At 31.4% G+C, this 27,500-nt stretch overlaps 3 protein-coding genes and 2 long non-coding RNA genes across 15 annotated transcripts; 2 read left to right on the forward strand and 3 right to left on the reverse strand.

Moving 5' to 3' along the window:
• The first annotated feature begins 517 nt into the window (after positions 1 to 517).
• LOC117234637 (protein argonaute-2) lies at positions 518 to 6,330 on the forward strand. Of its 4 annotated transcripts, XM_033496034.1 has the most exons (17): positions 518 to 704; positions 1,257 to 1,415; positions 1,767 to 1,820; positions 1,869 to 2,083; positions 2,176 to 2,502; positions 2,600 to 2,800; positions 2,949 to 3,075; positions 3,150 to 3,523; positions 3,614 to 3,733; positions 3,828 to 4,101; positions 4,191 to 4,349; positions 4,418 to 4,583; positions 5,142 to 5,232; positions 5,310 to 5,473; positions 5,569 to 5,842; positions 5,923 to 6,107; positions 6,179 to 6,330. In XM_033496034.1, exons 1-17 carry the CDS (start codon positions 695 to 697, stop codon positions 6,267 to 6,269), a joined length of 2,991 nt encoding a protein of 996 aa, XP_033351925.1. In that variant the 5' UTR covers positions 518 to 694; the 3' UTR covers positions 6,270 to 6,330. The 4 variants fall into 4 exon arrangements, with proteins under 4 accessions (XP_033351925.1, XP_033351923.1, XP_033351924.1 ...); XM_033496032.1 differs by having other exon boundaries at positions 1,767 to 2,083; XM_033496033.1 differs by having other exon boundaries at positions 1,302 to 1,415; positions 1,767 to 2,083.
• Positions 6,331 to 6,421: 91 nt separating this feature from the next.
• LOC117234641 lies at positions 6,422 to 8,209 on the reverse strand. 3 transcript variants are annotated; one of them, XR_004493553.1, is made up of 3 exons: positions 7,816 to 8,209; positions 7,214 to 7,741; positions 6,422 to 6,856 (listed from the first exon to the last, which is right to left on the reverse strand). It is a non-coding gene; the product is annotated as an uncharacterized LOC117234641 (long non-coding RNA). The 3 variants fall into 3 exon arrangements; XR_004493554.1 differs by having other exon boundaries at positions 7,214 to 7,542; positions 7,667 to 8,209; XR_004493552.1 differs by having other exon boundaries at positions 7,214 to 8,209.
• Positions 8,210 to 8,265: 56 nt separating this feature from the next.
• On the forward strand, positions 8,266 to 22,553 carry LOC117234639 (protein FAM13B). Its single transcript, XM_033496036.1, has 13 exons — positions 8,266 to 8,492; positions 9,525 to 10,132; positions 10,255 to 10,380; positions 10,779 to 10,982; positions 11,055 to 11,436; positions 11,548 to 11,791; positions 17,689 to 17,859; positions 17,968 to 18,109; positions 18,188 to 18,418; positions 18,510 to 18,707; positions 18,776 to 19,432; positions 19,538 to 19,785; positions 19,863 to 22,553. Exons 4-13 carry the CDS (start codon positions 10,821 to 10,823, stop codon positions 20,074 to 20,076), a joined length of 2,649 nt encoding a protein of 882 aa, XP_033351927.1. The 5' UTR covers positions 8,266 to 8,492; positions 9,525 to 10,132; positions 10,255 to 10,380; positions 10,779 to 10,820; the 3' UTR covers positions 20,077 to 22,553.
• Positions 12,293 to 13,437, reverse strand: LOC117234642. The gene is made up of 2 exons (XR_004493555.1): positions 13,248 to 13,437; positions 12,293 to 12,562 (listed from the first exon to the last, which is right to left on the reverse strand). It is a non-coding gene; the product is annotated as an uncharacterized LOC117234642 (long non-coding RNA).
• LOC117234640 lies at positions 15,875 to 27,415 on the reverse strand. Of its 6 annotated transcripts, XM_033496039.1 has the most exons (14): positions 27,161 to 27,415; positions 26,988 to 27,024; positions 26,623 to 26,862; positions 26,280 to 26,503; positions 25,756 to 26,188; positions 25,401 to 25,698; positions 25,045 to 25,327; positions 24,627 to 24,983; positions 24,397 to 24,537; positions 24,224 to 24,351; positions 24,007 to 24,139; positions 23,593 to 23,895; positions 16,575 to 16,731; positions 15,875 to 16,464 (listed from the first exon to the last, which is right to left on the reverse strand). In XM_033496039.1, the coding sequence occupies exons 2-12, from the start codon at positions 27,019 to 27,021 to the stop codon at positions 23,620 to 23,622; spliced, it is 2,547 nt and encodes an 848-aa protein (XP_033351930.1). In that variant the 5' UTR covers positions 27,022 to 27,024; positions 27,161 to 27,415; the 3' UTR covers positions 15,875 to 16,464; positions 16,575 to 16,731; positions 23,593 to 23,619. The 6 variants fall into 6 exon arrangements, with proteins under 6 accessions (XP_033351930.1, XP_033351932.1, XP_033351933.1 ...); XM_033496041.1 differs by lacking the exon at positions 27,161 to 27,415 and having other exon boundaries at positions 25,756 to 26,185; positions 26,988 to 27,106; XM_033496042.1 differs by lacking the exon at positions 27,161 to 27,415 and having other exon boundaries at positions 24,224 to 24,339; positions 26,988 to 27,106.
• Between the last annotated feature and the right edge of the window lie 85 nt (positions 27,416 to 27,500).

The raw sequence follows: 27,500 nt of genomic DNA on the forward strand, positions 1-27,500 counted from the left end.
ATACATATTTTCTAAACATGCACGACAATAATAATATTTATAATTCTATTATTTAACAGTTAAACAATGATTAATATAATATACCATTTCAATAATGAAAAATTAAATACTAACTAAGAAAATAAAAAAATTGTATTCTGATTCTTTAAACTGATCTACTTTAAAATATCATATAGGTGAAAGAAGATATCAATGTATAGATTTTGAACGATATTTATATTGTTTCACGATTTATAAATCAGATTTCTTAGGGAATTTTACCACTTTATGCCAATAGATACAACAATTAATGAAAATCTCTAACATTTAACGTATTGTACATTCTCACTAATACATTACATGCATTAACATAGGAAATTGTTAAACAATTTTAAACAATTTTTTGAGGTCCTCTGTTTGACATAAATTATATACCATTGAAAAGATCTTTTTTTGTACTTTATTCCTTTTGCCTGTTTTTGTATTTAATTATAACATTTATAGGTAACAAGTTGGTAAGCCTTATAATCGATAAAAAATATGTCGTAGGTCTTCCCCAATCTCACACAGAAAGTAATAAAGGTCAGGAACGTGCTTGTTGTATGTAAGGAAGTACGTGAATTTATAATCTCACGCAAGTGAAACAAAATTTGGGTTTGAAGTAATCATTAAAAACACAAAGATCAATAAGTTGTTTTCTGGGAAAGTTGTGAAAATGACTCGGAGTAAGTTGCACGAATATTATAATATTATTGGATGCGTCCGAAAGTTACGCATGTTCAAGCGGACATGAAGTAATCTTTCATAAAAAGATAAAAATGAAATAGGATAAGATTTGGTCATTTGAAACTTAGCTTTCGAGAATATCGAATTTGAAAATCCATTTCATAATCGTAACGTATACAGTTGATGTGGCATTATAAATAAAAATCTGGTCAAGGAACATCGTGTAACAACAAGTTCTTATGTAAAAAATGTAAATAACGATTTTTTAGTTAAAGTATTCCGTAATAAATGTGGTCATGTTATATGGCTGCAGATTATTCAAGTCGCGCAGTTGTATACGAACGATATACGTCACACATTGCTCGATTTCAAATTTAATTTCCTGATATGCTGAACCTTGAATAAATATATTTGTTGTTTTATGTGTTCTCCTTACTTTGTCATGAGGAATTATCTCGTGCCCGCTTTTATGTAACTTTTACATGCATTCTATATATTACAGTAATAATATATTAAGACAGCAAGCAAATATATTTACATATGTTACACAGAAAAAACGAACAAATGTCCTAACGAACGAACACATGTCCTAACAGGTGACATTGACATGTCCAGCTCAAAGCAACAGATACATGATTCACAATACATAACACATTCTTCACGACATCGGACAAATTACTCACAACAACAAACAAATGATTTACAAAATAGTATTACATATTACATATTGCACATATTGCTACAGTAATAAGAATATGTTTCCAAGCAAAATCGCTAATTTTGAACGTCTCAGAAATTATTAAGTTTAGAAAATAATTTAATCGTAAAAATTTTAACAGTTTGTGATCTTCTACATGAGCATAATATGCTGTATTGCATTAGTTCTTTGAGTAATCAAAATCAATACTTCAACCGTAATGATCTTATAAATGAGAGCTAGTAATGGACGGTATGAAAGATTTATGATATGTATCCAAATTGGCGATTTACGCTTGAGGCTGTTCTCTTATAAGGCAAAAGATAAATGTATATATATATATATATATATATATATCGCACAGAAAAGAAGGGCAGAAAGCAAACATCCACATCTGGATCACTTGACATAGAACAAGGGCCGAGTGGTATACCACAGCAAGGGCCAAGTGGTATACCACAGCAAGGGCCAAGTGGTATACCACATCAAGGGCCAAGTGGTAGACAACAGCAAGGGTCAAATGCTAGACAACAACAAGGGCCAAGTGGTATACCACAGCAAGGGTCAAGTCAACGACAACAACAATTGGCTCATATTGGACAAAAGCAGACACCTTTCTCAACAGGGAGACAGTCACATGATGTCCAACCACAGGCATCTGGTTCAGAACAGCCACAGCAGGTATTGTTTATACTTTACTGAAGTCAAAATGAAATTGTATGTAGAAATATTAAATGGTAATTTGTATTTTACTTTTGTATATTTCTATTTAGGTAACTGCTGTAGTTCCAAAGCATAAACAGGCGTTTTCAAAAAGTTTGCAAGAAATGTACTGGAATCAGATGCCACAAAAAACTAGTGTAGGAACTATGGGCAGAAAAATTACAGTAGAAACAAACATGTTTAGACTCATCTTTCCTAGAAATTTTGAAACAAATGTTATTCATTATGATGTAGTCATTACACCAGACAAACCAAAATGTTTTTTAAGATCTGTTTTCGAAGAATTTAGAAAAATACAGTGTCCAAAGAGATATCCTGCATTTGATGGCAGAAAAAATGCATATAGTGCAAATGATCTTCCCTTTGGTGATCAAAGTGTAAGTAAATAAATAATGTGCTTTTATGATTATACATATACATAGTTTCTTAGTATCTTATATATTTTTGTTATATATATGTATATATACATTATAGAAGGAAGAATCAATAACTCTTTTTGATAATGAATTCCAAAAAGAAAGAACTTTCAAGATATATTTAAAAAAGGTTGCGTTTCTTGATTTGTCATGGATCAAAAATTTAAAGTATGATGCATTTGAGTCTGACACAAAACAGCAATGTATTCAGGCATTGGATATCATTTTGCGCCATGGACCTGCATCGCAATACGTAACGGTAATTTTCTTAAATAATTCAAATTTTATTTATGCAAATATTTGATTTATATACTATCATATTAATTGCATGTGGTAATGATATATAATATATATAGTATGTTACGATAAATTTAATATTATTAATACATTACTTAACATGTTGATAGGTCGGTAGATCACTTTTTCAAGCACCGGAACCGGGTAGAGTTGTGTCATTGACGAATGGTTTAAATTTATGGTTTGGTGTATTCCAATCTGCTATAGTTGGATCTAGAGCATATTTGAATGTAGATGGTAATATATTAACATAATAATATTATTACCTATTGCTAATTATGCATATAAACTTTAATATGTTTTATGAATAGTTGCACATAAGGGATTTCCTAAAGAACAGTCAGTTATTGATTTGATGAAAGAATTATGTCAGAATCCTAGAACTGGTACAGTGCTGGAGCATCTAACTCCAAGGGACATAAAATATAATCGAGATAAAATAACGAGATTTTTAAAGGGATTAAAAGTACAATATGAATTACAAGATCAACCTACCAGTAAAAGAGTTTATGTCATAAATGGATTAGTCGATTGTGCAAGAGAAAACAAATTTACTTTAAAAGATGGAACTACTTCTACGGTTGAACAATATTTTTTACAAACGAAAAGATATAGAATAAAATACCCTGAACTGCCTTGTATTTGGGTAGGATCTAAAAATAGCAACATTCACGTACCTGCCGAGGTAAATATAAATGAAAAAGAAATATGTTTACATGATTAAAGTTATTATACCTAAATAATAATTAACGATACCTGTATTCATATTTTACAGTTATGTACAATTATAGCTGGACAAACTATACGGAAAAAGCTGGACGATGTTCAGACTTCTAAAATGATTCGCGAAACAGCAACTAGTACCCAAATACGTAAAGAGAAAATTATGAGTGGTGTAAGAGGCTTTTAAAATAATTTTCATAATTGAAAACTGTCAAATCAATTTGTTATCATTAACAAAGTAAACTAAAATATAAATATGTTCACAGTTTGCTAAGATGGATTTGAACCATCAACCAAGTTTACTGAATGAATTTCATTTCTCTGTACATGGAGAATTTGAAAAAGTGCCAGCAAGAGTTCTTGAAGCTCCCAAGTTACAATACAATGACAGACAAGTTAATGTATTTAAGGGAACCTGGAGAGCAGACAAATTTTTAAAACCATGTGATTTGCCAGAAAATTCATGGACTATATTAAGTTTAGACGGATACGTGCGTGATTCTGATTTACATAATTTGCACGATAAACTACGACACGATGGTTAGTACGTTAAAAATAAATTTTCCAACATAATATTTAAAATATTCTTTTATAGTAACATAAAATTTTGTTGCTATATTACTTTTTAGGTTCATCTCTGAACATGACAATTAATAGGGCACTAACTCCATTCGCAAAATTAAGATTAGAAAATGATATTACGAACATTATTGCTTATTTTGAGCAAAAAAAGAAACAAAATATAAAATTAGTACTAGTAATACTTCCGAATATGGACAGTGCTTACAGTAAGTATGGTATTATTTTATACATATACGAAAGGAAAATTTTTAATAAAATGTTTTATTGACTGTAGGTGTTGTGAAACAAATTTCTGAACTTAAAATACTTGGAGGTATTGTAACTCAATGTATAAAACAGCAAACTATGAGGAAATTAAATGATTCAACGGTTGGAAATATTTTGTTAAAAATTAATTCAAAGCTTAATGGTGTTAATCACACCTTTGCTCGTTCTTATCGGTAATATTATCTCTTATGTTTTTTATAATATGCAATATCTCACGAAAGTATTTTGATACTCCTAGAAACTTTGTATGTATATTATACAAAATATTTTGAAATTTCATTAGTACTATAACGAGATACGACTACAGTGATTATATTGTTAAAATTTGATACGGATCTGAAAATGTATATAGGAGTTACAAAATATGTATTTGAAGCATACACTTCACAAAGATGACCACAGTATTTGAACATTCAATTATTCATTATATTAATAGATCACAATACATATATAATGAGACCATCTTTAGCGCTAATTGTCTACTATTTATGCTGCATATTAATTTTTCCTGTTTGCAATAAATTTCTGGTACATTTTCGTATTGGTTGCAATGCTATTATGATTACAATAATATCTCATTATAGAGTTAGTGAAATTTCAAAAAGTTCCGTAGAATGAACATTATATATTCATAAGAACTTTTTGTGATAAATGTTTCGTGAGCTACTATATGTATATTGTGCACTACTATATATTTGCGTTTTATGTACATAAAGTATTATTTTCTTTAGTCCACCTTGTTTAAGAGAACCATGCATGATCGTTGGTGCCGATGTGACTCATCCATCCCCTGATGCGACGAATATACCTTCGATTGCAGCTGTAAGAATCTTCTCTTCATTATCAAATTATCGAATCATGCAAAAAAATGTGTATATATATATAATACCGTAATTTAGGTTGCAGCAAGTCATGATCCTAATGCTTTCCAATATAACGTTGAAATAAGACTTCAGCAGCCGAGAGAGGAAATGATACGCGACATGGAAGAAATTATGATAATTCAGTTGAAGTACTTTTATGCGCAAACAGGATATAAGCCTAGAAGAATAATCTTCTATCGGTAAATGGATTAGAATATTAAGCGATATGTAAGGTTAATGGGTAAATTCAATTATATAGAATATTCTTAACAAATACTTATTTACGCGTGTATAGGGATGGTGTAAGCGATGGACAACTTTTACAAGTGATGCATTATGAATTGGAAGCAATAAAAAGAGCTATAAATCGTTTAAACAAAAGTGAAGAGCGTGACATTGCGATCACATTTTTTGTAGTTCAAAAAAGGCATCACATACGTCTTTTTCCGACTGACAAAAGAAATTCCGATGATAGAAACTTTAATGTACAAGCAGGCACTGTCGTTGATACAGAAATTACACATCCAATTTATGGAGACTTTTATCTTGTATCTCATGCTAGCATACAAGTAAGTCCTATATCTTACATTATATTATATGCCGTTAAAAGTAGTTACATTAATAATTAATAGAAAAAAAACACTTATAGGGTACTGCCAGACCTACGAAATACAGGTGCATATGTAATGAAAATCATATGCAGGAAGATGAAATTGAGCAACTTACGTATTATCTTTGTCATATGTTCGCACGATGTACACGATCTGTTAGTTATCCTGCACCTACATACTATGCTCATTTAGCTGCTTTTAGAGCAAGAGCATTAATACACAAGTAAGTTCGGTATATGCATATGTATTAATGTCTCATATATTTATTATAAAATTATTTATATGTGTTTGCAGTGTTCCCTTAAATATTGATAAGCTCGGAGAGGAGCAGAAAAGCAAAATGACTTTACAAATAAACAAAAATTCACCTATGTTTTTTGTATAAGATATATATAAAACATATGATAAAATATGATAAAAAAATGGTTAGACATTATTTTGACTTATTTCAGTTAATGCATTTTTAATTTAAGAATTTATCTTCGCATGCAACGTCTGTTCTACATGAGATGTCAGTTAATTATTTCTTTCACGGTTGCTTTGTTCGTTACTTACAATACATAAATTACGTACATAAAATTTATTACCTTATTATTAAATAATTATTCTTATAATATAAAAATATTATATATTCATCGTGTAATTAATTCTATTTGAATTTAAAGATGTAATATGCTGATATGTCTAATATGTCTATACCTGTAATATGACCTATAATGCTATCGTGCCGATATCATGGTATTGATAGTTATGTCATAAATCATAATAAAGCGTAAAAAGAAATATTGTACTTATTTATATATTTGTGTGAATCTGTTTATATCGTTTAATAGTGCAAGAAATTTTATCGATGGATTTTCTACAATTTCTGCACTCTGATAATACGTTAAGTCTTGGTAATGGAGTTTGGGTAAATTGCGATTCAACATTCGTCTCGCATTTTACAAATTTCGAAGATAACGATTATTGTCCCTGTAGAACATAGAATATGTAGTCTTTAGAAAGGTATGTTAATTTTGATTTATTTAAATATTTCACTTTAGCATATGTAATATAGTACTGTGTACATAATGCATTGGTATTTTATATATGAATGTGTATGTTTTCTTTTTCGGATAGCTTTTATATCTATCTTTTACTTTTGGTAAAAAAGTAAAGATAATAATAAATTTTTCTTTAGAAGGATTAAAATATACAAGTCGAAAGTAACACATGTATAAATTACTACACATTTATTTACTAGTAATTATAAAATAGATACAAATAAATAATCAAATATATTAAATGTTAAGTAAAGTATATTCGAAACAAAAAAAAATATATGTTTACCCTTTTCTATGATATTAATCACAATTGTTTGAAATGGAAGAACAATTAGTAGGGTGCATCGAAAATAGTTACCCTATAGTCTAGTAGTAAACAAACGCACATAGCTACAAAAGGTCATCGTACATATTTCTATTCCTGTTGATATAGTAGAAATCGATTGAAATGTTTCACTTTATCATCATCATTGTCATTATCATGAATGTATCATTATCATTAATTTTGTGGATTTAAAAATATTATGCACGTATGTTGTTTAGATGTATAAGGTAAACAATATGCTTAGGACAAAGTTTAAGTATTAGAATTGGTTCTTTCAGAACATATAAATCCTATTAAATAAATATGTATATAACAATATATATATTATATAACAGTACTTTTCATAATATCATGTAAGAAATCCAATTACTAGTCATTAACAGAGGCATAAATATGAATAATAAGAGATATTACATTTATAGGACTTGTTGACTGAATAAAGCTTTGAAAACACGTAGGGTAAATTGCAGTCGTAGTATAGGGAGAGATCTAAAATTGGAGATCGGTTATTACAGCTACAGTTTTCAAAATTATCACACATGAGACAAAAATTTATAACTTACACAAATCGATTAAAACCGGTGTAAAAATTTTATGAAATTTCATTGTTATCTTATAAAATAAATTTAACAAGCTTCCATTTCTATAAAAATTTATTAATTGAAATTTTCAAATGAGTTAATTATTTGCGAACTCCTCCGCTCTTGTTCCACTTTAATCAATCTTAGCTCTTGTTCATATCTTATTCTTCCACAGTTTCTCACCTTGTTTCTCTTTATCTCGCTTTATTCGTTTTGTTACCTTTTCTTTCGTTCACCCTTTATTCTCTATCCTTTATATTTTCTCTCTTTTCTCTCCTTTTCTCTTTCTGGTGCTTCCTCCACTATTCTCTTCCCTTTTCTGTATATAATTTTGCCTCCGTCTAAGGTAGGTCTCTGTTCTCGCGGATGCTTCACGTGACCAGAACGTCTATTGATTCTTGGAGGTGAGGTAGTGCATGCGCCCTCGTGCTCGCAATATCTGCTGCCAAGGGGGTATGTGATACGCTGAAAACGCTGCTCGAGTTCCGTTCGCCAACAGAAGAGACGTAAAGGGGCTATCGTTGTATATAGAGACGAAAGGGTGAACGAGAGAAAAGACAGAAAAGGGGAGCCACACGGTCGTAAAATCTCAGTATCGCTTCGTGGGGCGCTCGTGCACGATTCGCTGTAATCGCTATGATTACCATAGTTTTCATGAGGTATGTTTATTTCTGTCTCTCTTCACCTGAAAATCATTGATGTAGTTAGACAGCTTTTTCAGTAATTTTTTCACGGTTTGTGATTACATATAAAAATTCCTCGGAAAGTTCGATATTACTAACGGAAATATTTACTAACGGAAACCGCTGCGATAGAATATTACTTGTTGTATACGTGTCTTCAATTCTTTTATTTATTTCCTTAGTGTTATAGAGATGCTTTTCATTGCACGATGGTCGATCATGTGACGTTCTGCGCGTGTTAAAAATGTGAAAAAGCAAGTTAACGAATGGCATAAAAACCAATATTTGTCTAAATAAACGCGTGTTATCGTAATCTGAATTCTTGACCAAGATGTACGACAAGATTTCAAGATGTATTAGCCAGTTGCTATTGTTTCACTGCAGGTTCTAATGCGAAAGTAAACAATGCTTCGATGACGTGTCACATTAAACGTTCTCCTTTTACGAGTTGTATCATTTCACAGTGAATCTTTCGAACATCACAGTTATTCATATATTCCGCTAATTAAAATTTTTTCCTTTTCCCCCTCTATCTTCTTCGTACCAAGTTATTACACCATTTTCTATCCTCCTCTATATGTTTTAACGAATATTGAGTTGTTCATATTTAGAATTGAACGTATTGTAATTTTCTATTTTTTGAGCAAAGATTGTTTTCCTTGCAAGCGAGCGTCACAGAATGTTTCAAGCTCATAAATGAATTGACATTTTTTGCCCTATTCACGTAATATATCGTCGTGGAAAGTTCTGGACTAAGAAACGTTCATGTTTATACTTATCTAATAACAAGGAGAATTATTGTTCAAATCAACTAGACTCTACAAAACTTTCGGTTGAAAATAGTTTTTACGAACTTCATGATCACCGCTATCTATTTACGTGTAATGATTCATCTTCAACGGCAATGAATAGAATTGACGATTTCTGCTTCATTGTGCATCAATGAAAAACTGGCGTAACGTAAGAAAATGGACGAGATGATTGAAAGATTCTTTATTCTGATTTCAGAAGGCAACTACAATAAAAGTTTAAGGAGACACGTGGACCATGCCAGGTTAAGGGGCGAAGTGGTGACCTAAAACTCATCCTTGGTTCTGACCCTCGATGCTTACGCTACGACTGGTGTCGACTCATTTCTTGAAGCAGCCATAGGCAGTGCCCTTCGCCTTACAGAAAGGGCTCGATGCGATGTGCCGTGATAGGGACATGAACCCAAAACTAGTCAAATTAAACGATCTCTTTTTAACATCATATTGGTTGCCAACATCGATTTAAAGTTGCTCGAAGATTTCGTGCGAGTGTCGACGAAGGACTTTTCTTCGCCGGTCCCTTCTCCTTCGAAAGTTTTCATATTCACCCGTCCTTCTAATTTTCATTATTCGCTTACCCCACACATTGTTCCTTACCCTCTGTTTAACGAATCTCTTCCGTGCGGAACTGAAAATTCGTGACTTGCTGTAAACGTCAACGTCATTATCAACATCGGCACAACATCACTATCAACGTCAACGCCACCGTCAACGTTCACGCCATCGTCAACATCGAAAAATCAAGCTGTCACGGAGAATAAACATAAAATACATCGAACAAAAAGATTTCATAACGAAATAAACAAGGTGATACGCAAAGTTTATTAAAGAAAGCTTCATCGAATAAAATACTTTACTCTTCCGCTAGCTATCATTTCGCAGTCAAAAGAATAATATGCAAGATAATTTCGAAAGTACTTTCTTACCAGGTATAACATATCCACTCGGGAAATCGACTGCGAAGGAGAGCAAATAACCAAAAAGTGTAACTCGAAGTAGTATCCAGGCTGAACTCCATCTACTTCAACCTGTGGAGGGTCGCGAGGGAGTGTATTGTGAGTTTGCAGTTTTTAACAATTTCTATAGTAAATTTCGGTAAACGTGCAACGACAGACGATTCGTCATTGATACTATCCGATACACGATCTCAGATAGAGCAATCGTTGTCGTCCTGATGTACATTAAAGAAGCGCATAGCATAAAAAGTTTATCGATCAACCTACTCTTGAGAGATTGAATATCGCAAAGTCCATTGTTCGATCGGTATCGAATTCTCATCGACACAGGCATATTGTCTTCTGTCTAGATTTATCGTGAAACGCAACTTTGCAGTAGACGTTAAAGAGTTAAAAATTACACAGTTGCTAGTTCAACGCCATAAAAGTATACTTTATTCGTTTGATATTGGTAAACTAGCTTAATAGAGACAAACAAAAATTGTCAATTTAATCAGTGCGGCGGCGGTGGCGGCGGTTCGCGTTGTAGACAAAGTGGGATGAGACGTCCTCAGCAAGATCATCACCATCTCCACAGCAACCACCACCACCATCATCATCATCATCATCATCATAATCATCATTACTATCATCAGCAACACCACCACCATCATCATGGATCTTCGTCGAGTCCTACACGATCTCGACAAGTTCACGACAAGGTAATTTCCTTTAAGTACGTTTCACGTTTTTCAAATGTCAATAATTTATACTGAAATTCAACTATTTCCAAGGACGAATCCCGTTTAGCGAAAGTGAAACGCGTTCTGACAGTATCGTTATTAAGACGTAACGCAGGATCTACGAGGGTCTTTGGTACTCGACTAGATTCGATCGAGCCATACCTCGACACCGGTGTGCCTTTTGTGGTGCACCGATTGTGTAATTATATCGAAGCTCATGGATTCCAAAGCGCCGCGGTGTTCCGTTTGTCCGGTGGAAGCCCAAGACTGGCAGAAAGATTGAGGGCCGCGTTTGAGAGAAGAGGAGATGCTGACTTAGAAACAGCAGCCTGTCCCCCGACTGCGGCAACGCTTCTTCGCCAGTATCTAAAAGAATTACCACAACCTGTTGTACCATCAACCCTTGTAGCTAGGCTATTGTCCATTCATGCCCGTAAGCATCTGTTACTTTAATTATTCTAGCACGCTGCCTTTTTTCTTTTCCACTTCTTTTTATGTAACATGTTCATTTGAAAAGAAAAAATCATAAACCATTTGTTCACAGAAAATTATGCTAACGATCATGACTGTTGGATTAATTTAACGAAAGAGCTACTGTCAACTCTGCCAACCTCCCACTATCGTTTGCTTGGTTACTTGGCTCTTTATCTAAGCAAGTACGAAGCTAAACATGGACGTAGTGCCGGCGTTTGCGGAGTATTCGCCCCTGTAATTCTACCTCATGTTCCACCTGCTACCACCCTTCTTCGTGATATCTTAGCCGAAGCATCTGTGCTTTTTCCAGATTGGTAAGTTGCATATATATATACCTTTTTTCTTACCTTTTTCAAGTGCATGCATTTGCTGTAAGATGTAGTCATGTTAAATTGGTCAAATGAAAACCTGTTAAACCTGTTAAATAAATATCGCGATATCCAACTTTGTGGCTCAATGCCAGATTTGAACTATATAGGCCATTATATAGGATTATTGACCATAAATGTGCATAAACCGCATTATCGTGATTCAACAGTTATATTTTTAATTAATTCTGACCAATAAAAAGAAAAAGATAAAGACAAGATAAGTTTAAAATACACGTAATTTTAACTATAAGAGAAGCAACTATAAATCGCGTTATTATCAGTGTTATCTCATAAAGAAATCCAATCGGTAGGCTTGCAATTACATGTTAGCACGTCTTAAAACTCTTGGCTCGTGTTCGCTCACGTGTATAGCTCAACTTCCTACGGTTCTACGTACAAATAGGTATGCTATTTACATTAAGTCACTTTATGTTCTCAAAATACCATTAAGTTCCTTGTATTTTGTAAACTTATTTTTATTACATATATTCGATATCATCGTTATCGCAAATTATGCTCGCTTCCTATTAAAGCATACGTATCGATCCTTGATCTTGTTGGAATAATTCAATACCGACGAATGTTCTTGAAAACGCAGTCGATACTTCCTTCTGTCTTATACTTATTTTTCGATTAACGTTCAAGGTATACGCCACGTGCTCTTGCATATCAATATCACAGGCATGCGTTTTAGATCGATTTTAGCATTTTCAGCTGTAACTATAAAGAGAGGAAACGTCGCAAAAATTTTTTCGGCTAACATTTTTTTCTTTTCTCACATTAAATACGTAATAAAATATCGGGTGTTTTCGATCAATATGACTGCATTATTTCAGTAATGCCTCCTCGTATTAATATCTTCGTATGATAGATACGTATAATGCAACGTATCGTCTCTGTTTTCTTATGGTTTGGTCAATGATATCGTTGATATATATCGTATGACAAAGAGATAAAGTACGATTAAAATTCGAGATATATATATGTATGTATAATAAATATAATACATATATGTATATATATACATATATATATATATACATATATTGTATTATATTTAATAATGAGTAATTTATTAATGTAAGTACTTTCATCTTTTACGCAAGAAGAAAAAAAAAGAAGAAATAAAACAGTAACAAGGTTTATTTACATACATATAACGACGAGTTTGTTACATTTACGTGCAAGTCAAAAGAAATATTTTTATTTCAGACTCGAAAACTTAAAACTTTTGTCTCTTTCTCTGTCAAATTCAAACATTAATTGCAAATATATACATAAATTTTGCCTTATTTTATATGTACGAAACATCCTTAACATTGGATTTAGTGTATTCTATGTCATTTCATAGCATGGAAACTTTACCCAGATATTTTAGCTAAAATTATTTTAACTTTACCACTAAAGTGCGTAGTTCCTCAATTTAGCCTGAAGAGATCGTCCAGTCACGCGGTTCATGTTATTCAACCAACAATGTACTGTTTAGTACGACAAAAAATACGGAGAAGAACCTGTTTTTTATGCGTATCGAAATGAACGCTTAAACTCGTTAATAATCATCGACTCGTATGAAACTGCGGCAAATAACGTTTTTGCTGTTTTTTCGTAGAGTTGTAGAGCATAATTTTGCATAAGTTATCAAATCAAAGGACAGTTATCAAATAAAAAATTCTTAACTGTTATCTTCGATAATTGCTAAAAACTATAGACAGAGAAATCATCAAGTTTTCTCTTGGAAAACAGGATTACAATAAATCCTATATTAATTTTTATCAACCAAGATTCGTCCAAACCAAATCCAAGATTCGTCGGCTGCTCCCACTCGTCCCGAAGGAAGACAAATTTCATCGATAAACGAAAATTAGCTACTTTACAAAGAATTGAATTTTTACGTAGAAGAATCGAAAATATGCTTTTCGTCTAGGATACTACGGACATCTTAGTTTTGTCTAGCCTAAGTAAAAATTATTATTGACTGATTCAAAGATGCCTGAATCAATCATATGCGTTTATAAGCTCTAAAGTAATCGTGAATCACGAGTCATTGTGTTTTATAATCGATGCGTTTGCAACATATGTATATCATGCAGTCTAGTCGTTCGAGGCACTGATCCAACAATGACGTAATCCTCCTTAATAAGTTTCGTCCATCTTAAACACTATCATAACCATGCACAAATACATACATAAAATCGTTACGTAGTTACGTGTTATGTATCCGTAGTTGAAGGAAGAGCCGTTTGGCACAAGCCGGTTTCAGCAAGAAACACGCCTACCAACGAAAATAGTTCAGAAATCGAGATCCCTCTACACGAAAGTTGGCAAAGTATATATGTATTTAGCATACAAATGGAATCGTTCATACACACGCAGTTTGGCTTTACCTTCGATCTTTCGGCTATTTTCGTAAATAAGTAAACGACAAGTTTTCAAAAGAGAATGTTGACTGACAAACGTTATCGAACTAGTTTACCTAAAAATCGTTGGTATTCTATTACTAGTGATTTTACGATGTAGCTCCGTGCTAAATGTACATACATCGTCGACCAAAAATAATGTTTCGTTGACGTCAAGGTGTCAAACATGCGGTCACAGATATCCATGTTACATTTGTTATAGATCGTCATTTAATACAATTTCATACTAACGAGGAAAATGATTTTAATCTTATTTCATTTCGATAGAGACGGTTATATTATTGCACGTATGGAAGAAAGAATCGGAACTAATTCATGAATTATCTGTCATAAATTATAAATCATCGTAGGGATCGACGAAGTCATCGTTAGGGGCATCGTTGGAACCACTGGGTATCGAGCTATTATCGCTGTCGTGTAAATTACAAAGTCTCATTTATTAGATAAAAGTATTTTATATTGTCTTAAAAGAGTAGGATTCGTATCGAAACTATACTCATAAGTTAATCACGATATTGCTAGTGACAACAAGCTCCAAACCGGTTTCGGAGGGTTTGTTTCTTCCGGTGCAGCATAGGAAAGCAGACACCGTAGTGGCTTCTGTGTAGTTTAGCATGTGAAGCATTGCAACAGAGCTATGGAGTTTGGGTGAAATTCCTATGTTAATTATGGTCAATTTTACGAACGCGTAACCAGTGCCAACAAACATGAGTCAACGGGAATATGGATAGAGAAAGAGTTTCCATTCGATCGATTCTCGAGGCTGTCACGTGTATTACATGTATATTCGCTGTATATACACTCACGGTTGATAGACAGTAAGTAGTAACGCTCGGGAAGTCGCGTGCGTCACGCTCGTCACGCGCAAAGACGAACTACAAGATCGGTGTCAGTCGAAGGAACAGAATATAGAGAAGAGTCGATCGGCAACAGCCGCAGTCTAATTTCTGACTTGTTCGAAACTTTCATTTGGTCAACGCGTACCTTCAAATCGGAAGCAACGTACAACGCGCAACGCACGCGTTTGTGAACGTGAAATCGTCCGTGAATCCAACTAATTTCTTCCTCGAAAATTCTAGGTTCTGTGTTTAGACTCACGACTTCTAAACGTGTACTTTCATACGAATCAGCAGACATATATCTTGACTAATTATGCGGGAATTAAGTGTTGTCTGTTCGTTGTGAAGGACAGTAGTTCTTTGGAACTTTCGATCGAAAAGTGTTCGCATTTCTTGCGTACGAGTCGACTGAGAACGCTCTCTCGTCTAGTTCTACAAGCAGACGACTATAAATGTTCCATCGAATCACTGAGAGACTTGTGTTCGCGCCGGTGGTCCGCCATTGGAAAAGAAAGTTGGTGTTCGTGATTACATGAATAACTTCTACTGCAAAAGGGATACGCGTACAGTAAGTTTATTGCACGCATCACCAACATAACAAATGCAAATAAAGGGTCGATTCTTTTCCCGTTTTCCGTATTTATCGACGATTCCTCTTCTTATATTTATTTTCATGTTCATACTTCTTTCCAACCGAAATTCTTTTCTAAAAATACAGATAGACGAGTCGCAATTGGTCAATTCCAAGTATTGCAAAAATACAACAAGGCTAAGAAGTTGATCCATTTAATGTGACAAATTATACAACTTAATCATGCATGATATTAACGTAAGAGGTAATTCGATTTAAGAAAGTAGTCTGAAAATAGGAATATACGATGTGTTGTTATGTAATGTCAGCGCGATACGAGATCTCGCGGTTTTATTAAAATCTGCTAAAAAAGCATCCATAAAAATGCAACTTTTCTTTGCCTTCATGGTAAACATGTACTATGAAGGATATTAATTATTTCTGAGGACACGAGGATGTATTTCTTACGTACTTCGTTGCTAAATAATCCTTGCATTCCTGGAAGTTTTTTAATCGATCCCTTTTAACGGATATGCCGACAATTTGTTACTTACGATTAATCGATAAAACAGTTCACCCTGATTTAAAATACATAGCTTAAGAGGAAGCAGTTCCTTATATTAGAATTCTAGTAAAAATGTTTTCTCTTTTTAATTTAATTGTTAGCCTGTTCTCACTTTTTATCTTGTTTGTCTTTATTCGTTCGCCACTAGGATATGTGCATACAATATAAAATATCATTTGGGACGATTATAAACGTCGATGTACCTTGAATGTGCTTTTCTGTACCTGTGAAGAAAATAACGTCGTTACATTGTCAAATATGAATGTGTTTCCATGGGACAGCGAGAAAAATCTCACCAGGAAAGCACAATAAAACGCGTACTGACGTGACCTACCTCGTGGTTGGCGTTCTCAAAGGCATTTCTCTCTAACGCTGATCGATCACAGTCCACCGTACCTTTTTTCTCTTGTTGAAAGAACGACTCGACTCACTCAAGTATGTAACTTTTCAATTTCCCAACGATGCATTGGGTGCTGCCAGACAAGTCGAATCTAAACAAAGATATGAAATTTCGTAGCATGGTATTTTTTTTATTTACATCTTAATATTTTAGAATTTAAATTAAAAAAAATTATGTTTCATTTGATTTATAAAACTTTTGTATATCTATTTTTACTATAGTTTTTAATACCACTTATTTAGTATCTACATATTAATTTTTTAAACGTTATGTAAAGGTATTACGAGCTTCTCTCTTACTCTTACTCTTTCTTTCAATACACTCTTACTTTTAATTATCTTACGTTTCGATTATTTCATTCAACATGGTTAATTTTTTGTACATTCTGATCGAGGCGGTCCTCACTGGCGTGGCAATGGAATTTTCCAATCCCTCGCGTATTACGAAGGATAAAGCAGCGTGTGTAAAAATAGGAATGTTACAATGTGTATAACAAGATTGAGGACTTTGATTTCGTAAAGCACATTTTACTTCTCACTGCATTAGGTCTATTTTTGTTTCTAATATAAGTTTTGGTTTAGTAGTATCGTTCTCGTGAAAAAGAAATACATTAGCGCAAGAACCGGTGACTCACTTGCAATTTCCTCATCTTTTATTATTATTATTATTATTATTACTATTCTTACTACTACTGCTAGTAGTAGTACTACTACTACTACTACTACTACTACTACTGCTACTACTACTACTACTACTACTACTACTACTACTACTACTACTACTACTACTACTACTACTACTACTACTACTACTACTACTACTACTACTACTACTATTACTACTACTACTATTACTACTACTACTACTAAAATATCTTTAATAATATCATAACTTAAAATCTTGACTTAGTCCTTTTACTTATTGTATTTATAGAATTTTGATTTATATAGAGTATTTTTCGGATTCCTTTATCAATCATACTTCACTAGAATAGAAGGAACAGCACTTTAATAGGAGCATTTAACTCTAATGATGGGTTTGTTTTCAGCATCCGAGATAACGTGGTGAACGGCGTGATCTCTGCAAGTGATTGTAAGATTTGCAAGGATACAAAGGACGAACCAAAAGATTTTGAAGGAGCGTCGTTGCTTTGCGCGCTGAAACCGCGTAAGCGTAAAGAACGTCACGAATCCTGTTGTCAAGAACGAAAACTGATAAGGTACGATAAACAAATGGAGAAAGAAAATGCTTTAACGAAGTTATAAAGATTATATATAAGACCAGTTTGACTTCTCCTATTCTCTCTCAACGAATCGAACACTTTTAGAAGTAGTAGCGAGGAGCGTGTTCTTGAAAGTCCCGCTGAAACCACGGACACGATTAGACGTGTGAGCAGTCACGAAGATTTTAACAGTGAAAAACATTTGCATATTTTATCTCAGCTCGGACAAGACATGGGTCATGGTGTGGTGAGTTTTTTCCAATATGCAAGTAATGTTTATTACTTTTGAATTCAGCTTTACACATGTAAGGTACTTTATTTACAGAGATGCGGGAGTCTTCCCTTACATGAAAGAACAAATGTTTCACCTGTGTCCAAAAAGACTCCACCAACTTCGTCACCGTGCGAGACAGCTTTAGAAACAGAAAAATTTGAATGCGATGCCGAGAAATTGAGAAGCAGCGAACGTTTCAGTCGAAGTATTACTCCGAGAGGACGAAGGCAGGCTCGACGAAGGAGGGTGCATAAAGTTACAGACGCAGAGAATTCTAGTAAGGTAAAATTTCTATTTGTTCTTTACATGTGACATGTAACAAAACAGAATCTATAGAATTTGTATTAAATTGAAACAAAAATTCTTTCGTTAGGAAAACGAAGAAGAAACCGATAATATTTATGTCTCATCGAATCCTAATAGCTGCAATGGATCTCCAGCACAAAGTTTTTTGGAAATGTTGAGCAGTGGACCGAGCCGATCGCCATCACCGGCTCGTCCTCCAACAGTTAGTCATGAAGATCTAAATAATCCCAGCCTAACTAACTGGACTTTTCAACGACAAGAAAATGTAAACAAAACTAGGATAAGCTCAATTATATTCAATGACAATATTACATATTAATCTAATATTTGTAGGACGAAGCTGCCGATGCACGAGTAGAAGCTATGCTTTCTCCAAGAAATTCTTTATTACTACCTAGACGTTTTTATTCTGAAAATGAAATGCAACCTAATGCTCCGAATATCGCAGAACTTGGTTTAAAAAATTTAACCAAGTATATAAATGGCTTGAAAAAAAAGATAAAGAAATACGAAGACGAATTTGAAGAAAATTTTGGTTATCGTCCAAGTCATTCTGATAAGATGAGCAACAAGGACATCAAACGATTGTGTACAGAATTAAGTAAATTGCGAAAGGAGCACAAGTTATTAAAGGAAGATCCGGTGAGCGCGTTATTAGCTAATGCAAATAACAAAACAAGAACAACAACTAACGGTAGTCCGACAAACAACAATAACAGCCAAGAAAAATCTAGAACAGTTTCGATGGAAGAGATGATAAAAGAAATAGAAAAAAAACTAAGTGAAAAGAGATTGAAATATAATAGACCCGAAAATATGGAAGAACTAACTTATGAACAATTAATAGATGAAAAAACTGCTGTTCAAAAAGCTTTGCTTCATATTGAGAATACTTTTGGGAGACCAGTTTCTAAAGAAGATAGAGCTGTCGTGCGATCTTTATATGATAAATACAGAACTTTAAAAAGATTACTTATTAGAGCAGGCGTGGTAAGCGACATATTTTATAAATCTAATAATAATCTTAATTATATATATAATTGTATGTATGTACATATAAATTATCTTTAAACTTTCTTTCTGTTTTTCTTACAGAGCAAAAATAAAGATAGCATTTCAGAGTTGGCTACTATTTTGGAACATGAAGCAATGGATTTTACATCATCTAATTTACCTAACAATCCATCTGATACAGAGAGGAGAGCTAGCGAACCTGATATGTCACATAGAGGTATTTTGGATTGTATAGATTCAGTAGATCAATTACCAACTGATAGTGATAGTCAGCACAGCAGTAGCGAAGGAAGTCGTAGTAACAACGAAAGTCTTCACGCACTTCCACAGTAAGTTTTTAGTATATATAATTCACTAATATCTTATTTCCTAGAAAGGTATTAACAACTACTTAATTTGATATTAGAGAGGAATTATTGGTACAACAGAAATTAACTAGAGAAGAGAAAAAGCGTCTGCGACGTGCTTTAAAAGAATTAGAAGCACAATTCGAAGCTCGTGCCGGCCGTAGAATGCAAAGAGAAGATCGTGGCCCGCAAGTCACAACCGTTTACGAATCATATAAGCAAGCTAAAGCAAAGCTTCGACTGATCAATGCTCTAGTAGCTAAAAATGCTTGACGCAGTATTTAATGAATATCTTGAAATTTACATACATCTAACAATAAAGAAAACTTCAAACATTATAAAACATCCGAAATATATGCAGTGGTTATTATAAAATCGAAATTTCATACAACATTCATAAAAAATGCTATTGTGCAACAGGAGGCAACAAAAAACATCTATCCAAAATGAAGGATATTAAAACAAGACACTAGTATATATGTCTGATAATTTGAATTTATCCAAAAATCAAAATATTTTAAGAGAACAATGGAGAGGCTGTCTCTGGCTGTAATACTTTGACTTCGTATGTATTGATTATAATTGGCCAACGATCTATTTTAAATCAAACTATCAAACCGATATAAGAACATGTATGCAAAACTCTATTCTCAACTACTCATATACTGAAATCTCAGTTATTGAAATCAGTACATTGATAAATTAATTTACCTTTAATTCTGATAAAAATGTTTATTGCGTGTAATATGATATTTGTACGAAATATTTTCAACGACAATTTCAATTATTCTAATTAACTAGATTGTTTTGATAAGACTCTTGTTATTTTAATGACTCAGTGAAGTGCATATTATAAAACGATATCATACGATAATAAATAATAAAATTAGTACCAGGTTAGTATTCTGAACTCTAAACACTAATAGTTAGAAAGTAACAGTGGCTACCGCGTTATAAACAATCTGTCGATTTGCATTCAATTTCCTTCAAATACTCAACGTCAGATTCAATAAAGTAAGGAAATGCTTATTGCATGGTTATTGTAAACTGCCAATTTATACGAATAAGTACATCACATAAAAAAATATTAAAGAAAAACATGCCACTGACCTGCTCCATTTTACATATTTCTACTAGTGTTATTTAAAATTTTGTCACATTTTAATAGAAATTTTAAAAAATTTACTTCTTCCTATTTTATATTATTTGCATATACACGTATATTGCATCATATTTTTCCATGTTTGTGCATTTCTTTATGTTTGATTAAATGTTGAGTATGTAAAAAAACAAAGACATAAAGAAATGAATTATTGCTTGAAAAATTATTATATGTACGTATCTTGCTATATATCAATGGATGCTAACATGCAAAAGTAAACTACAAAAGAAGTATTAAGGACGAACAGTGACAAATTATGAAAATAATTTCATAATTGAAACGAATTTAACGAATACATTGTATGTTGACTTCTTTTTTTAGTAGGCATTATATATTTACATACGTCTTTGTACTCTATCGATTAATAATATTATTGCCATTTTCAAATTACTATTTTTAACAAATTTATATCTTTTTTTATATTACATGACATAGGATATCACCTTCTTTAAAAGCTAATACATCAATTGAATGAAAATAGAAAGAACAGATATTTAGATTCTAGATTATACATTATTTAAACTAAAATTGATATTTATTTCATTAGTCGAAGATTATCATATTGAATGTTGAGAGTAAAGAACGGATCTGTGGGGTTATTTGTAATGTAAGTACCTTGTAAGAAATATCACATGTTATAATTGTAGAGTACTATAAACTGTTACAGTCTTATAGCTGTATTAAACATATTCATTAAAACCTCGTTAATTTTTCCGTTTTATATTTGTGCAAGTAAAATTTTAAGGCAATTATTCTGAAATATAATGCAAGTATGACGTATATAAACAGTAGCCTTAAAATTCAACTTGATAAAGCGTCTTAAACGAAGGTGCTAAAGTTTCAGTTTTAATCTTATCAAACGAAAGAAATGCTTTGCGAATTTTAGCAACATGGAAGTGCGCCGAAGGGGTTCGCGTTTTTAATATTATGATTTTGCAGCAAACAAGAATTACAGAGCTTAACTAGTACTTATGTATTAAGAACTAAAAAATAAAACAATGTAGGAAATATTCTATAAATTATTATATATTTATACATATATGTATATGATTTTAAATCTTGACTAAAATCAACCGATGTTCAAATTTTTAAATTGATTATAAAAAATTGCTGGAATATATGCGTAGTTTCAATTGGTTCCTTGCAACATATTTTGGTTTAATCTATGTTTTTTTGTTACAAATAAACTTATGGCGGCCCCAATTCTTTAGCGCTAATCCATTTCGCACACTTGTATGAAGAATCTGATTTCTTTGAATATATTAATATTGCATTGATCCAGTCGACATTTGTTATAAAATTTACCCGCTGAATTAAAATATGCGGAATTAATGGAACAGAAAAAGATTTTTTAGACCAAAGCATTTTTTAGTCTGTGATATAATATGAGAGATATATTATTTATGTTAATATGGGAGAGTGTGTGTGAGAAGGACTTCATTTTTTTTGAGGAAACGATTTCTTGACGTGAGGAAATGTTTTCGGTCATCTCCTTCGTAGAAGGTAATCGAGATTGATGATCTGTTTAAAAGATCGTAAAATAAAAGTAGTAATTTAAGTAACGTTACATTCTTTTATACGAAAAAAAGAAAAGAATGAGAAAGAGCGACTGAAGTAGAAAAATCAAAAGTGAAAAATCCGAATAATTTAATTTAATTTAATAAAACTTACAATTTTTTGTATTTTTTAATAATCCAACAAAACTATATTTTAACGATTAATTTCCTTTCACACGATTTTCAGATTTATTATTGTATTTACGAATATATTTGCAGAAATAGGCTCATTATATTTTATTAGTCTTTTAAAAAGACTAATTTTATATTAAACATCATAGATATCATAAGATATTCAATCAATTTTGGATGTGTATTAATTTTTATGATAAAAGTAAAAAAAAGATACTGCTTCAGGAGTAAAATAACATTTTCTATTAACGTTTTCTGAAATAGATCTCGTACATAAAGTACAAGAGACATATCTGTTGATGTGTGATTTTGTATAATCGCTTACAAGATAAATATTATTGCCACTATTAGATTGAAATTTCGTTTACGAAAAATATAAATTGCTTTTTTATTTCGTAAAAATAATTCGCTCTTGATGATGTATTTAAATATTAAAGGTAAAAATAAAAAATAAATAAACAACAATTTTAATTATTCTGCAGCGTTTGAAAATATGAAATTGTGTATATACGTATAAACGGTATGTATAGATGAAAAGCAAGGGCGTATATCAATATACGAAACTAAACAAATCTATTAGTCGTTATAACAAGTAGCATGTAGAATTGAATAAAAGAAAAATATGATCTGCTAAAAATATTATTTTTGTTATACTGAATAACCTTAACAAAATCCTTGATATTTCTTTTATAGTGCATATTTTATATTTTAATATTTAGATTAATAATCTTCTAAGCATTATAGTGATAAGAAACAAATCTCTTATTGGGATCACACAATTGCTTACTTAAGAAAAAATATTACAAATTTTATTTGCATTATACTTTATATGTGTTTATCGTGTTTTATCAAATTTCAGACCACTTTTTGTGACAATACTACATAAAAAATAGTTTCAATTAATATCATGTAACAAATTTGTTAATAATTTCAGCTTACGTGATAAATATGATCCACATTGTATTGTTACCATGATGTTAGTTTCAATTGCTTCTGAAATGTTTGAATTTGCCGTAAGAGACCAGCTAGACGAAGAGAAATAGGTTCCCTTGTGACAGCACTATTTCCCCTTTTGTGAAAAAGTCTTTGCTGAAAATTTGATCCATTTGATCCATTAGATTTAGTTGATGTAAATGGCATAGCTGCATACAATTTATCTGATCCCAGTGGAATTTCAGTTGATATACAAACGTAACTGTTCTTTTTTTGTAATAATTTCATTTGATGTTTTAATGACATCACCTAGGATTAAAAACATCAAAACATTTTTTATAAATATTGGTATTGTGTATAAGCTGTAAAATATCACGATTTAGTCTAAGTATAAATAAAAAATCTGCAAAATAATCTTACCTCTTTATACAAGTTAACAACAGCATTTATCTCATCTTCTTTAATGCTTAATTCTTTTTCTAAATGTAGTATTTCTTCTTCTAAATCTTTATCACTGTATTTTTTTGCTTTTGCTTGTAATCTTTCATATTTTCTATAGTGTGTGTACATATGTTAAGAAATATTAGATTAATATAGATTATTGAGTTTTACTTTATCATTGGTTGACTTAACTTACGTGTTCATTTCCTCGAACTGATCATGAAGGTTAATGAGAACTTCCCTTATTCCTTTAGAATCTTGAGAATGATTAACTGTTGAGGTATTAGAAATGTGTTTATCACAAATATTGCCCTGTAATGTGTTCTAGATTAATATTTTTAAACAATCTATTCATCTAGATGACTTTACCTGATATATTTTGGATTGCATTTCTGGGTTTTCCATCTTTGTGTTTACATTTTGTTGGGAAGCAAATAATTTCAACATTTTATTGTCTGTTACATGTAGTATTGTATTCAGTGTATTCAATTGATTCTCTGATCTAGTATCCTGTAAATAACAAGAAATATTTTTATGTTCTGAAATGAAAGATGAACATTTTCAATGATATTACATTTAATATTGTCTACTAAGCAAACCTTTTTCTTATGAAAATTCCCATATTTATTTACACTGCCATTAATTCCTTTTTGTAAATTCTGATATTGCTCAATATTTGATTTCAAATTTACATTTAAATTACTTATTCCTTTCCTATCATATTTTAAAAACATATTTTCATTTTCTAATAAATGATCACCTTTACTCATAAACAAATTTTCTTTTTGTATATGTATATTATTCATTTGGGAATTTATATGAGACAGTTTACTCTGTTGATTGTTTATCTGTTCTACAAGAACAGATGCAGGTTTCATACCTCTGCTAATTTTACGAATAAGAAGAGGTGTCACTCCTGTTGCAGCAATTTGCCTTGTTTTCATAATGCTCAAAACCTTTTGAATAAAGAAAGATTGTAACAATAAGCATAGCTTACTTTTATATTTAATAACATACTTGCTGTATATTTAAACCTAAATTATGACTTGGGGTTACAGAAGTACCCACTACAAAGGGTATATTTTGAAAGTTAAATCTACCGAAATATGAACGATTGGCTCTCTTTAATTTAGAAGCTAAAGTTGGCATTTCATAATTATGAGTAACTATTGGGTCGCAATATGATGCTTGTATAATTGCATGTTGACACTGATGCGAATTGTACTTTTCCATGGTACATGCAGGACTGGTTGAAATTTTCAAATTATTACTTAGATCATTATTAATTGTAATCCTTCCTCTGAAAATAGAAGTTAATATTATATTTGATATTATATAATATCATTGCTATAACCACTACCATGAGTCCTTACACTGTTTTCTGATCAGTTTGATGTTGCTTTTGAGAATAATTTTTGGGACAATCTACATTAACATCACTAACATTTTGATAATTATTATCTTCATATTTTGGTTTTATGGATATGTTTTGTTGTTTATTCATAGCTGAAGATGTTAATATGTTAATATAGTTCATGTGATGTTCAAGTTTTGAATGTTTACTAGGAATAGCAGATGTGCTACCACTCTTTGCTGCTGCATTATGATAAATTTCCACTACATCATTAGATGTTTGTTGAGACTTGAATGTATGACGATTACTTACACTATCTAAAATATACATAAAAATCAATATGAAGTTTTCAAATGAACATCTTTATATGATACTTTTTTGTTTTCGTTTTTTTGTATCCTTTTTTCCTAAAAAAATTGTATCTCTTGTAGTTACAGTACTCCGTGAATTAGAACAGTGTATTTTTTTTCTTCGTCTTTTAATCTTCAATGGAACAATGTCATCTAGCTTACATAAGGAGCCTTTCTTGCTTGATAATGCTGAAGAAATAGCTTTTTCTTTTTTTTCGTTTTTTGTAGAGACTTTACTTTTATCCACGGATCCATCTTTAACATTACCAGAAATATTTAGTTTAATATCATCTTTTGCAGAAAATGATTCTTGAAGTAAATAGCTATTTTGATTATCCAGATTTAATTGTTCAAAAGATTTGGTTAAAGTTTCATTATTTCCTATTAATTCTGTAGAATATTCTGTTAGATGCTTTTGATATGGGAATTGCCAATTGTAATTGTGTTCTTCACACTGCTAATAAGATTTTTATGAATATAGTTATGAAGAACAACTTCATTTAGAATGCATATCAAATATATTCATAACTTAAACACAATATACATACTGCCATGTTATCTTTCTGAGTTGGTAGTAACGATCTTGATTCTGTGTTCTGTGAAATAGCATAACTTTGAAGTGTAATCGAAGATAATTCAGTTTCTGTTCCTTTCTGTTTATTTAAGTTCTTTTGTTTTTCTTTTTCTTCTTCTTTCTTCTGCAGATTATTTTCTGATAAAATATTGGCTAAATTTGAAGTTGTGAAAGGTTTATCTTTGTGGATCTTATCATCTGTAACATAGAGAATGCATTTGAATTTATTTTTTTATAGTTCACAATAATAAAAGAATATACAGTGAAAAAAAATATTTTATTGCATTTTATTGCATCATTTTCATTTAAAAACATACATAGCGTATCAGAATACTTTTCCAAGGAATTATTACAATTCACTTGTCTGGAAACTATAGTTTCATCATTACTAGAAGTCTTTATTTTACAATTTTGCCAATTTGGATCACACAAAGTCTTTTTAGTTTCTTGTATTTTTGGCATATCATGATATAACATTTTCATATATTTCATATGAGATTTTAACGAATCACATCTTTCTTTCGTAGAATAGAACCATTGTTTTACATTTTTCACGTCTAAATGAATAAAACTCAACATAATTAAACTAAATTATTTCTATTACTGTAGTGTAAATATAATATATAGATTGATACAAGTTATTTTGATATATTTAAATCACGTATGCAAAATATATAATTACCAGTGTAATATTTTTTCTTGTAATTAACATCCATATTCTGTTTTTAGTTAATAAATATACATAGTTTAATTACCAAACAACCATCATTAGTAAGATTAATAATAAAAGTTTTTTGATGGATAAAAGAAATTTGTAAAAGAAATCTATAAAAAATTCAAAGAATAAGAACTCACAGGTTACGTTTTTATTGTTTATCGATTACATTTTTACTTATATATCTTTTGTTTCCAACATGTTCTTCTTTCATTAAAAGAAAATCGTCTAAGGGAAATTTTTAGTTTTTAGTCAGCTTCTTACAAAAGCTCGTAAAATATTTAAACATGTATTACCCGTTCTAATATTGACTTTCATTTAACTTTTCAAACATTTTAAAAATTACATTTATTATTCCAATGTTATTATTAACTAAAGCATTTGATTTTTGTTAAATGTACCAAATTGTAAAAATATTAAATTGTTTTAAAAGTTGCCTATAGATTTCTTAATATTAAATGAAAATCAAATTTATTTCTA

The sequence above is a fragment of the Bombus vosnesenskii genome, unplaced genomic scaffold (genome assembly GCF_011952255.1).
Source record: "Bombus vosnesenskii isolate JDL3184/JDL3185 unplaced genomic scaffold, Bvos_JDL3184-5_v1.1 scf7180000013305, whole genome shotgun sequence".
Lineage (NCBI taxonomy): Eukaryota > Metazoa > Arthropoda > Insecta > Hymenoptera > Apidae > Bombus > Bombus vosnesenskii.